Source organism: Ammodytes marinus (genome assembly GCF_949987685.1).
Source record: "Ammodytes marinus genome assembly, chromosome: 16".
Taxonomy (NCBI): domain Eukaryota; kingdom Metazoa; phylum Chordata; class Actinopteri; order Uranoscopiformes; family Ammodytidae; genus Ammodytes; species Ammodytes marinus.
Window position 1 is genome coordinate 18285656 of NC_137220.1, and position 12196 is coordinate 18297851.

Sequence of the window (12196 nt, forward strand, 5' to 3'; positions counted from 1 at the left end):
TCCAATTCAATAAACATTTAATATAAAACAATAGAATAGTAAAGGTAGATATGAAATACAAAATGTACAACAGCGGATGCCTCGGGCCGAGGTCAATTCTGGTCAGAGTTCTTCTAGTGAGTATGTACTGAAGTGTGATCTGTGCTTCAGGCGGCCTACACAGATCTTTGGTTAAGTGGGGAATGAAGCCTTTTCTTATTTACCAGAATATTTAAAAAAAGAGCACAAACACCAATGTTGGCAGTGCTGTCCTGTGGTTAAACGAGTTTTACACATAACACGATAGTTAGTCCACACCGTAAGAGCATATTCTACTTATATTCTACTACACATAGCACTTAAATCCAATCCGGAGTCCAGAGAGAGAGAGAGGTGTGTGTTTCTGAGCTTGTGAAGGACAACGGAGTGGAGTCTGTTCTTCTTTGTTGTCGTTCCCGGCCTTATTTGCTGGTTTCCTAAAAGGTCCATCGGTGATCACTCAATGTTCAGTATGTGTGTGTGTGTGTGTGTGTGCGTGTGTATCCATAGTCCTCAGCTCGCAGACCTGAACCTCTGGAGTGTTGACTGGAGGCTGTTTGTGGCATTACCGCATGACTCCAGGGCCTTGTTGTTCCTGTGAATGACAACACACACGATAAGAGTTCATGTCAGGTCTATCCATGCATATCTTCAAATTATTAAAATTATACGATTTATTTACTAATCTTATATTTTTCCCAAGGGTAGCCCTGACATCCAGGTATGTTCCTGTACTTTTGATAAATCACATGAAAACACCAAAACTAAGTATACACTAAGTGTTGTTTACGCAGCCAAAGCTTAAACTATTGTCTACTACTACTAAATGCATCAGCGAGCAACCATTTTGCACGTTCCTTTGTAACAACCACTTGCATTGGTCAACACACCACCCTGCTGCTGTAAATACTCACTATAGCACAACATGTGCATTAATCTTTTGCTCAAAGTAGTCCCCAAAAATGCATCTTTTAACTGTTTGAGTACTATTTGCTAAAATAAAAACGTCCAGCTCTTTATAAAAAAAAAATTACAAAAAAAGAATCTATACATTTGTGACCTGCTTTGAAAGAATTTACTTTTCAGCAGGAACATATTAAGTATTGAGCAACGGACCTGAAGGTTGCTGGTTTAGGTCTTTTTCATGAGATTTGTTTACAATGAAAAGATATAAGAAAACATTAGCTTTATCACATGTATTATTATAACAATCCTTGAGATGTTTATTTAAATCATCCTCAAGTGGAATACCATTTATGATCTACATTTGTTGGAGCCCTTCCTGCACTGACCAACCAAAGGTTTTACAGAAAATTAAGCAGCATGTGATTGTACCTCACTGTTTACTGCTCCCTCTCCTGACACCAAATCAAACATGTGTCAAGTCACTGCTAGTGCAAACATAAAATGTAGTGCTACTTCCCATTAAAAACAATAAACTGCTGAAATGCGTTTATGTGTGACATTTAGAGAGAAAACACTCCCTTTCTGACACGGCTCAAGAAGTATTTGCTGCCCGCAAATGTCTGGGAGCTGCAGAAATAAACCGCTCTTGATGTTACCATGGTAACACAGGTGTTGCTAAATGCACCAGCACTGAACATTCTTTTAACCATAGTAACTTTAAAGGTGCAGTGTGTAATATGACATCATCAAGAAAGTTCTACAAAATGCAACACTCCCTGGGTAACCCCAACCCTTTCGAATAATAACTGACGCTACAGTGGCCTTCAAGGACAAGAACAATTCTAAATTTTAAACAATGCACCTGATGACATTCCAACTATGACACTTTCAAGATGGCGGCACTAGGCCTTGGTCCAAAATATGCAGAAATATGGACATATATGAGACCCTTTCTAAGGGGGAAAAAATAATTAATTTTTTTCCCCAGCTATTATGCACTAAATTAAATCTACTTATGGATATTAGAATTACTTTCTACAAAATCTGCTAGGAAATAAAACCCAAAATTCTACACACTGCAGGTTTAAGTCTTTTGCCCTAATAATTGTCAGAGGGGCAAATAATTGTCCATTGAGGCTGAAGAGTTGAACATTTAAACAAAGAAAAACTTAAAAAGCCCATTCCAGCCCAAAAATGCAGAAATCACCAGAGCGTTTCTACCACCGTTACTAGTATGTACACCAAGTGCAAAACATTCATGTACGTGGCTACGTGCTTCACTCCTGAAGATGGTAAAGGCTGTATTTTGTACCTGGAAGCTGCCTGCTGATTGGCTCATTCTGTCACGTCCTTACCGGGACATGAAGGCCTCCAGCACAGCCACGTTCTCCTTGGGGAAGTAGTCCTGTTGGACAACATGCTCCAAGGCGTGGAGGTGGCCAGGAACCACCAGCACAGGCTTCACCTTGTCCTCACTCTGAGCCGAGAGAGAGGACAGGACAGGACAGAGGGATGGACAGAGAGAAAGCAAAGGAAGGAGTTTTAAATCTAAATGGACAATGCAGCCAAAAGACCAATGAAAATACATAAAAGAGAAATGTAAAAAATCATCAGAAAGTGACAGTGAAGAAAGATACGTTTCTATATTGTAGCAGACATTGCTGAATAAAAAAGCAGATTAAGCACACCTTGATGAGTCCGAGCAGCACTAACAAAGCTGATACAAAGTTGTAGCCTTGGAAGGAAGGGGTACCAAAAGCTTTCTTCAGAAGAGCATCTGTGAGAATACAACAAACAGGTCATTAGAAACCTAAAAGACAGGCATTACTTCATTTGTAACGCTTTGAAGTCTGCTCCTCATAAGTGTAACACTTCTGTCAGTAAGGGGCAAGTATAGACAGTGAAAGTGTCTCACCAATGCTTTCCAACACTGCATTCTTAACATCAATATTCTCCTCCTTGTACACAGATGCAATCTTGAGGAAAGCCTCAGCTGTTTTGTGAGCATCTGCCACATCCACCTAAACACAGAGGAAGGAAGAGACATTTACTGATGAACAACCTGTTTTATATGCACATTATGAAACGTATGCATCCTTTGTTGGTTTGCATCAAGTCAACACAGAGGATATGTTTTAGCGTCCGAGCTGAAATATCCTTAGATGTGAGCCTTTAGTTCCTCCTGTCTATCAAATCAGTGCAGTTCTGTGGATGAATACCTCTGTTTGTGTGTGTGCCTTATTTGTGGAATCTTAATCTGCGTTGTTTACCTGCTGCTCGATTAGCAATGCTCTCTTGGCCCCGAGTTTGAGCAGTTTGTCTGGAGAAGGAAAGCAGAGGAAGGAGGAGACATCTGGCGGCCGATGTGCTGATTCTGGTGTGGACAACTATGAGGGCAATGGTAGAGAAAACAAAAGTCAGCTAAACCACGACACCAGACAAACATGAACTGTAAAAAACAGTTAATTAGGGGTGTAACAGTACACTAAAGTCACGGTTCGGTAGGTACCTCTGTTTTGAAGTCACGGTTTGGTTCTGTATGGTACAGTTCTCAGTTAAGAGGAAACATTTAAAAAAAAAACTGTGCAGCATTAACTATACAATTGCAGCCTATAGGTATTTTTCAGTATAAAAAGAAAATACTGCTGCAAACAACCAAGGTCTCCAATAAATAAAAAAGTTCTCATATAAAAGTGCAAGTTCCGCACCGCAATCAAAACAAGTCTGTACATTTGGCATATATATGTCATCTTGGCGCTATTTATGCCATAATACGTATTGCGCTACGGTGCAGTTTGGTACGGTACGTCCTGTGCGGTTCGGTACGAATACGAATACATGTATTTGTTACACCCCTACAGCTAATGTGATTTTCACACACAACCATCTCTAGGGTTTACAGAGAATGGTCCAAAAAGAAAAAATATCCAGTGAGTAGCACTTGTGTGGACGAAGATGCCTTGTTGATGTCAGAGGTCAGAGGAGAATGGACAGACTTTATTCGAGATGATAGAAAGCCCACAGCAACTCAAATAACCAATCGTTACATCCAAGGTATGCAGAATTCCATCCAATGATAGAAGTATGCCACGAATTAAGGCAGTTCTGAAGGCCAAAAGGTCCAACCCACTAATAGCAAGGTGTCCGGTGAGTGTATGTACACCGCTTTGCTGCCTCACATGATAATCCCATATTGTTCTAACCTTGACGCCACGCCTCTCCTCTTCCAACTCCTCCTCTTCTTCCTCTTCCTCCTCTAGCTCTTCCTCGTCAATGTCCTCCTCATCCTCTTCCTCATCATCATCGTCGTCATCATCCTCCTCATCGTCTTCAGGCTCACCTTCATCGTCACTGTGGGAACATAAAAACACAGCTCGGTAGTGAGGATTTCATTTTGGGAGGATATGCATGTAATCAAAAATTACCTTTTAAGGCCTTTTACAATAGTTCATTAGAAGTTCAGTAGATGAGCTCATACACTGGTCATTATTTCTTGTACAATTCTATCTATCCTCAACTCCCTTTTTCCTGGAAGATTCAGTTCTTGACTCCCTTTTTTTTTATCTATCCTGTTTCCAGCTCATTATTTTAGTTTCACCTTGATGTTACCCAAAACTGACTTCTATTCTACGAGTGAGCTGACGTAGTGATGACGTGACGGACTGCTCTATAATAACTCATGTCTTTCTCTAAACTGCAGCGATGCACTACGGCGGTTTGCAAGTAGAAGGTTTGATCATTCTCTGTATTGCCTCTCTCCTTGCAAGATACAATTAATAAAAGACAAGTTTGATGTTCTTCGTGTTCTTTTTTCAGCAAAAAATATATTATTGTAAATATTTCCATAACATTGGTAAGACACAAAGTTTTGATTTAACTAGCAAATTTAAGTTAACTTGATAATGACAAACGCAGCCAGATTTGGGTCTGGGATTTTACGTTTCTGCACGGGTGAGGGAGGTGTTCCAGTTTTTAAATTATTGACTGGTTTAGTACTGGACTGGTAGTACATTTCCAAGTCACTTTCGGCAAGGGTATGAATTTTGGACCTGTGAATATGCACAGAGAAAGGATAGAATGAATTCATTAAATTCACCAAAGAAGCTAGAAAAATACAGCATGATTACCTGAGTGATCCTAGGAGATCGCCCATTTTCATGTCTACCATGCAGTCTTTAAGAGCTTTGCAGCCATCTTCTCCTAGACAGTTACCTGAAAACCAAGAGATAATTTTCAACGTTGTCGGCATGGGAGCCAAATTAAACAAAAAGAAACTCTCTAAATAATGTTTTCATACATTGAACACAAAGCAGGAAGCACTAGTGATGAAAATATTTATATTCTTCTAAACCCGTAGACAGGAAAACTTTAAACAACAAACCTCTCCATCCGCATATGTAAAGGTAGATTTGTGTGAGTAAGCTCTTTGCAGGTTATTACCATTTAAGTCCAGTCTCTTTAGCTGGTCCTTGTCCTTTACTGCCTGTGCCACAGCCAGAGCAGCTTCCTCTGTAATCTCCCCAAATGCCAGATTGAGTTCCTGTTCAACATAAGGAAATATTTACTCAGAAGCGAAGAAAAATGTCAAACAAAAGCTGAGAAAAAGACATGAAAATAGAAAACCTTCAGAAAAAATAAAGATAGATATGATACGGGTGTGAGTGTGACCCATGTTTTGTCTGGCTACTGACGTCCCAGTTACATCCAGACTGTGTGTGTGTGTGTGTACACACACACACACACACACACACACATACACACACACACACACACACACACAGGGTCACAACATCCTGACTGTGGCTCTTTGTTTACAACACGTCATGTCAGGGCCAGTGGTAAAGTGGATTACTCACTCACCTTGAGGATTGGAAGTCCCTCTGACACGGTTTCTGCGATAGCCGTGGCTCCTGCTGGTCGCACCAAACAGTCTCCAAAGTTTATCACCTGGATGCTGCGTAGGTGTTTCAGGGCCTGTGAAGGATACAGATATTATTTGCTTATAAAGCCCGAAAAAAAAAATATATATTAGTAGTAAATTGTTTCATTATATAATTATTATAGAAGTGATAAGAGTCTTTGTTTTTGCAGCTTGTTGTGGAGTTTTGTCGTTTCAACAAAGGAGCATTTCACCGTCTGCAACTGTGCACTCAATTGCCAAGAGTGGTATTAAGCAAGCCTGATGTCTCTGTACCTGAGCCATGGCGATAGCCCCCTTCTCAGTGAAGGTGTTGTCGTTGAGGTTGAGGACGCGGAGGTTTGCGTTGTGCTGCATGGCGGTGGCCAGTGCTGTTACTCCAGGGTGATTGATGCCATTTTGGGGCATGTGAACCTCTTCCAGGCTGCCCATCAACTGGGAAGACCAAGTGAGATGAGAAGATTACTCCACCTTCACAACCAGACAGCATGTACTGCATTTACACTGAGAACTGCAACACTTTGTCTACAATAACAACCCTTATATAAACTGGTCTGAGATCAGCACTTCTGTGAATGTTAAGTTTGGATGTGCGCCGCAATTCCTTTAACGTTTTATTGTGGCTGTGACTGTTTGCAAGTGTTACTGCGGTCTTTTAACTATGCTGAAAATGTGTGTCTCTGTGCCACTGTTTGGCTGATCGGGTTGTGTGCTTGTCCTTTTATCAGTTCTACCTGATGTTCTTTTATTAGCCCCACCCCCTCCCCTCAAAAGGCTTTTGTCTTTTGCCAGGCTGTCTTTGTAAATAAGAATTTGTTCTTAATGACCTAGTACCTGGTTAAACAAAGGTAAAAATAAATTCAAATAAAATATGCAAGGTGATTCAGGGAGGCAAGCTGTAGTAAAATCTCTAACAATGGTTGTAACATAATGTAGCATGACAATATGGCACACTCCATCAGAGTAGGTTTTACCAACCATAACACTCCGTCAGTCTAGGAGTAGTGAGTCTTGTACCTGGAAGGCTTGAGCGAGGGCAGTGGCTCCGTCGTTCTCCAGTCGGTTTCTCCCGGCAACAAACATTTTGAGGCTGAGGGGGGCACCCTCCGCACTGGACTTTTTGTGGCACTGAGTCAGGGCAGCAGCCAAGATCTGAGAAGAGCATTAACATGAGATCAACTCTATTAACATTCATCTTACCAAACATCCATTGATATACAGTGATATTTGATAGGATTTATGAAGCATTGTACACTGTTCAATTTGTATCTTTGCTCCTGTAGGTCATTTTTAGAAACACTTTTAGAAAACTTTCTTTTCATTCTAACCGTACAAAGAAAAAGAAAGAAAGCACTCTCTGTCTGAAACCCAGTAGTTAATAAACAGTTAGGTAAGAGAGGGCATGCCATGACAGGCAATGTCACTCACACCCAGCCTTTTATTTAAGATCTACAGATAAGAAAGGTATTTTTTTAAATCTGCGACAGCAATGGTCACTGGTGAATTTATATTCTCCCTTGATACATTTGTATATCACCTAATGAAATCATATTACCAAAAAATGTGGTTGGACACATTCTCGTTACTTACCTTCCCCCCTCCGATGCCCATTCCACAGTTGTTTAGCCGTAGCTCCTGTAACGTGTAGCAGGCAGTGCTCTTGAGTAACTTCTCGATGCCCTTCACCCCATCCGGTCCAAAGGCGTTGTCACTGAGGTCTATAACAGTGAGCCTGGCACCCGCCAGCATCAGAGCGTCACCTAGTGAGTTCTAAAACACAGTGATAGAATGAGACTAAAACAAAGGCGGGATAAGTTCAGCACACAACAGACGTAGCTATGTAATAATGCAAGAGAACATCCAGACATGGAAAGAGTACAATATTTTTAATTGATTCTGGAAGCATTCACTTGTTTTGACATGGACAATAATGTTAAGGAAGAAGTGCATTACCAGGGCAGGTGGGATCTCAGAACGCAGGCGACCTGTGAACATGTCACTCCAATAGCAGCACTGAAAGAGAGGGGAAAAAGACAAACCATGTCAACATCAGCCAGGTGACACTCTAGAATATATTTTGTTATTATAAAACCCCTCAGGTGGAACAAGTCATATTCACGTTTAAATATGATGTACAATATATTAGAGTTCAAACAAAACATTAATTTGTCAATAAAGATTAAAAAAATAATCAGCTGATATGTTGTTGCTTTCAATCAGTTTGGACTTAAGCAAAATATGATTTGCCATTGCCAGAGTAAAAACAAAAGGTGAATAACTTGACTGTAAGATTAAAAAGGAGAATGATTAGGGCCAGAATAAACACCTTGAACTCTTTCTTTGTCTCTAGGGCCTTGGCGATGGCCTGTGCTGCCTCCACACCATAGGTGTTCCCCTCCAACCTCAGAGCCTGTAAACCCTCAAAGTCCTGGATCTCCTTCACCATCTCCTCCACTGCAGAAGGGATTAAAAAAGGGGATGGGAGAGCAAAGCAGGATGCTTACTTTGGTTAGAAACAGTTATGTGATGGAAGAATGAAAAGTCATTAAGACCAAGACTTCAGTGTGCTTTGGCAGTCAGGCCTCCCTGGCTTATGGGCAGGCACAGGAAGCATGCAGGGTGACAGCTAAACACTCACCTGATTGGGCATCATCCAGCTTTCTTCCCTGGCCCTTGTAGCTCAGCTCTCCCTCCTCCACTCCGGTCTTGGCCAGAGAGTCGGCCAACTGCGCAACAATGTCCGTCGCCATTTGGACACCTGAGAGACAAACACAACAAGGTTTACTTTTTCATTCTGCCTCGTGTTAATCCTGGTGCCTGTGACATAGTTGGTTTCCTCTGCCCCACAGGTAGCACTCATACTCCAATAAATAACCAATACACTGACATGATACAAGGCATTTAAACTCTATAACACAAAGTCATGTATGAACACTCACTGTGGCATTTAACTAGCTCTTTTTCTGAAAAGCTTCGTCTACCATTTCATTTCATTTCATTTATTGTTTATTTAGCAGGGACAGTGCACAATATACAATTGAGCCAGATTATAGCCACATGGCTAATTTTCGTCTGTAGTCCCTGGACAGGAGTTGGTGTTAAGCTAAAAACAAAAAGGATTAAAATGAATAATAATACAAGAATTTGATAATACAATTAAAAGGTGCCCAATGTGCAAATATAGGCTCACAATATTGCATGACCAAAAAGGCATATCTAGTTAAAAGAATACACCAAAACAAGATGTATAATAAAGTAAACATAAAACACCAAACATGAGATAAATGACTAAAAATGTTCACATCGCTGCCTTGTTTTTAGCCACCATTCTTCTAAATAAAAACTGCTGAAAGCTTGTTTTCGATGAGGGAGAATACACCCTAAAACAGTATTTACATCTGCTGTATGGTATTACAGTGCAGCTTAAATTTATTTCCTTTTTTGTCTTGAACAGTAGCGACATGGTAAAGACTTTACCTAAGCTTTCAACATAGGTCAGGGATACATTCTGGAGACTACTGTGAACCTGCTTATACTGTTTAGCAGTAGCGAATGAACGAAATAAGATGTTGTTGTCACTAGCTCAGTTTCCAGCTCGACTCAAACAACAAGTCTGTTTTCATGCTCCGTTAGATAAGTAAGACAGATCAGGTTGTATGCACGGCACGCTGACTTCTCCATCTAAACTAATCAGGATTTAAACTTGTTTTAGGGTGGATTTTCCCCTATAAGCAGCCGGTGGCTAGCCATAGCAGAGGGCTGATAGTGTCATGCTAACACCCCAACAAACACCATCACGGTTGTTGCGAGTGGGGCCGTTGTTGACAACCGTCTCCTCTGTAAAATATCAGGTGGTTGCTATACATTTAACCAAACTAGTCCGCTTGTTATATGAAAACATAACGGAAACTTTAGACAGCTATTAGCCCGGGTATTTGGGCAGAGCGTGGCTTTACTCGGCCTCTGCAGTCGGCCATGGAAAACGCTAACTACCCACACAGCAATTGTTGAGACCCCTCCGCCTACGGTCCTTAGGTTATGTTCGTTATCACAGAAACTTTAACTTTAAATAAATAAAACTATTACCACAACACTGCCGTGCTGGTTGAATACAGTCCAGTGACACGCTCCCGCTCGCTCCTGACGTTCAAACACAGACGCAGCACACTACCCGACCTGACTACCACAGAGCTGGGGCGACAAGGGACTTGTAGTTCAATTGGACTACAACGGTGAGTTCAAGACCGTGAGTGCGGTGCATTTCTTCTGCACTTCACAGCTTTTACCTAACATCCAGCCTATAACATTGTCTTTACGTTGAGAAAAGATTACGAAATGGGCATTGTAATAGGCATACTGTTTGTTTGATGCATTGTTCATTACCATTTTACTTTGTAATGTATTTTTTGTTCATATTCTAGTCATGCTGTCATACTACTTGCTGTAGTTTGGTCTGGCTTTGCGAGACTATGCTGTTTGTAATGTTGTTGTTGTTGTTGTTGTTGTTGTTGTTGTTGTTGTTGTTTTGGGGGGGGGCTTGAGTTGTTGTTCATACAAGGATTCTTTTAAATGTTTATCACAAAATCAAGTAAAGAAAAACACAAGAAGAACACAAGAAACCAATGTGGGGTTTATGGTTTGCGTGCAGAAAGTAGTGTCTGAGAGACTGTTCTCAGAGAGATATATCTTTATAAGGGACCATACTGGATATTTGCAGCTGGCAATAAGTAGTGACATCAGCAGTGTGACCAGGAGATAAGGAAGACGCCTACTGTACATGCAGTAGCCCATAAAATAGAGTGAGTATAAGGGAAACGATGGAGGAAATAGAAAAGAGGAGGGGTAATGACTGGACTAAGAATAGGACAAAGCAACTGAATAGGATTCTCAACAGTAAAGGGAAGTACCCAGCTGGACTGGGGTAAAATTGAAACAGTAGAAGGTTGGTGCACTTGTTAATTAACTGCAGGAAATAAACCTCAGAGAGAATAGAAAGTAAGTTTTAAGTGTGAAAGTAGGCTACCTTACTCTTTATTCAGTTGTATTAGAAATGTTGTCATGACCAATACTCTAGTAGCCTAATACTGTAATAGCTTTTATTAAAAGCACAGGCTTGGTTGGAAACTAATGACAATGGACACTGTTCACAAAGTCCAGAAGATGGCACTAATGCGACACCAAGGAGGCAAGCTGCAGTTAAAGCACAGAGAAAAAAAGAGAAGAAGACTTGCTATTACTTTTTGGACTGGGGCTGCTGGGAATCGAAACTTACCCGGGGACCGTGCTGTGTGTAGCCTGACCAGACCAACTACACCACGGGCTGCCTGCGGGAGTATTCTTCCTCCTCGGCTGCCCGTTATCCAGCTTCAGCACGACCTGTCGAGAGAATTATCCGGCATCGTCCCCCCTTCCGCCTCCTACTCGAACACAACAAAGTTATATGCCTTAAAACTTAGCCTCGGTTCAATGAACTTCCTCGCTTCATCCGGTAGGTAGGTAGGTGTGTGTGAAGTTGGCCCAGTCGCGCCATGATAGCCAGGGCAAACATGCAGGGGCTCGCGCGCTGCATGTTTGTGGCAAAATAATGATGAACACATTTGACTAACGCTAGTTCAGTAGGTGTGTTTGTGAAAGGTGATAGTTTTTTTTTGCTTTTTCGGCACGTTGACAGGAAGTGGGCAGACAAAAGCCACATTATTTCCCAGGTTTAGTCACAATAACATCTGTTGGACTAAATGTAGGCTACTTTTGTTGTCTTGTTTCCCTCCTTTACCCCCACCCCAGTGAACCAGCATGGACCCTGCCAGGCAGAAACGCAAGGAGGACATAAGCAGATCTCTGACATTCATACAGTGAGATTTTTTAACATTGCATTTGAAGGCAGCCTGGCTGAAAATGAAACGTGCCCTATTCCCTGAACTACGAATTTCCTCGAAAACTAAACAGTGCCAGTACTTTTTCTAAGGAAGTTTCCATCTTGTGTTCCAGATCTTCCTTGGCTTATCCAGAGCCAGAGCACTACCAGGTACCAGCAGCAGTTATTACAAACATAACTTTATGTCCTTCTTCACTGTCTCTTTGCTCTTGAAAATGTTTAGTTTTTCTGCATGTTATGATCCACTTTGTCATAAGCTGTTGCAGAAGTCACTATGCTTTCTGTTGCATTTCTCCCTTAACCTCCTCTGTATCATGACAACCCTAGTTGTTCAATTTTGTGTCCCAACAGGATGATACCCACTGACTTTATTTTCTCTAGTGCCACCATAACTTTGATATTTTTGTTTTGTCAAAGTGTTTTGCCAATTGTTGAATGGATTGGCACCAAATTTAGTTCTCGGACGTTCTATCTTAATA

The 12196-nt window shown here is 41.2% G+C and overlaps 2 protein-coding genes across 8 annotated transcripts in view; one reads left to right on the forward strand and one right to left on the reverse strand.

The window, feature by feature from the left end:
- On the reverse strand, nt 1–11248 carry LOC307262528 (ran GTPase-activating protein 1-like). 3 transcript variants are annotated; one of them, XM_080043435.1, is made up of 16 exons: nt 11115–11248; nt 8481–8600; nt 8169–8296; nt 7796–7855; nt 7433–7612; nt 6860–6994; nt 6119–6277; nt 5785–5898; nt 5365–5464; nt 5052–5136; nt 4128–4275; nt 3195–3311; nt 2840–2945; nt 2613–2701; nt 2280–2401; nt 1–613 (listed from the first exon to the last, which is right to left on the reverse strand). In XM_080043435.1, the coding sequence occupies exons 2-16, from the start codon at nt 8590–8592 to the stop codon at nt 532–534; spliced, it is 1737 nt and encodes a 578-aa protein (XP_079899561.1). In that variant the 5' UTR covers nt 8593–8600; nt 11115–11248; the 3' UTR covers nt 1–531. The 3 variants fall into 3 exon arrangements, with proteins under 3 accessions (XP_079899561.1, XP_079899560.1, XP_079899562.1); XM_080043434.1 differs by lacking the exon at nt 11115–11248 and adding an exon at nt 9929–10018; XM_080043436.1 differs by lacking the exon at nt 11115–11248 and adding an exon at nt 9929–10018 and having other exon boundaries at nt 2237–2401.
- LOC307262521 (zinc finger CCCH domain-containing protein 7B-like) overlaps nt 11190–12196 on the forward strand; it is a 19373-nt gene continuing 18366 nt past the window's right edge. For 2 of the 5 annotated variants that reach the window (XM_080043421.1, XM_080043425.1), the window contains exons 1-3: nt 11196–11334; nt 11627–11694; nt 11831–11867. In XM_080043421.1, the coding sequence (XP_079899547.1) occupies nt 11636–11694; nt 11831–11867 (96 nt within the window). In that variant the 5' untranslated portion in view covers nt 11196–11334; nt 11627–11635. The other 3 variants (XM_080043422.1, XM_080043424.1, XM_080043423.1) reach the window with 3 other exon arrangements.

Bases quoted from the DNA above. Each gene is read 5' to 3' on its own strand.
- LOC307262528 (XM_080043435.1), bottom strand. From the start codon at position 8,592: ATGGCGACGGACATTGTTGCGCAGTTGGCCGACTCTCTGGCCAAGACC. The intron at 5,899-6,118 runs GTACAGAGACAT...TATCCTTCACAG, and splicing joins GGGCTATCGCCATGGCTCAG to GCCCTGAAACACCTACGCAG. The intron at 4,276-5,051 runs GTAATCATGCTG...ATGTTCCCACAG, and splicing joins GATCTCCTAGGATCACTCAG to TGACGATGAAGGTGAGCCTG.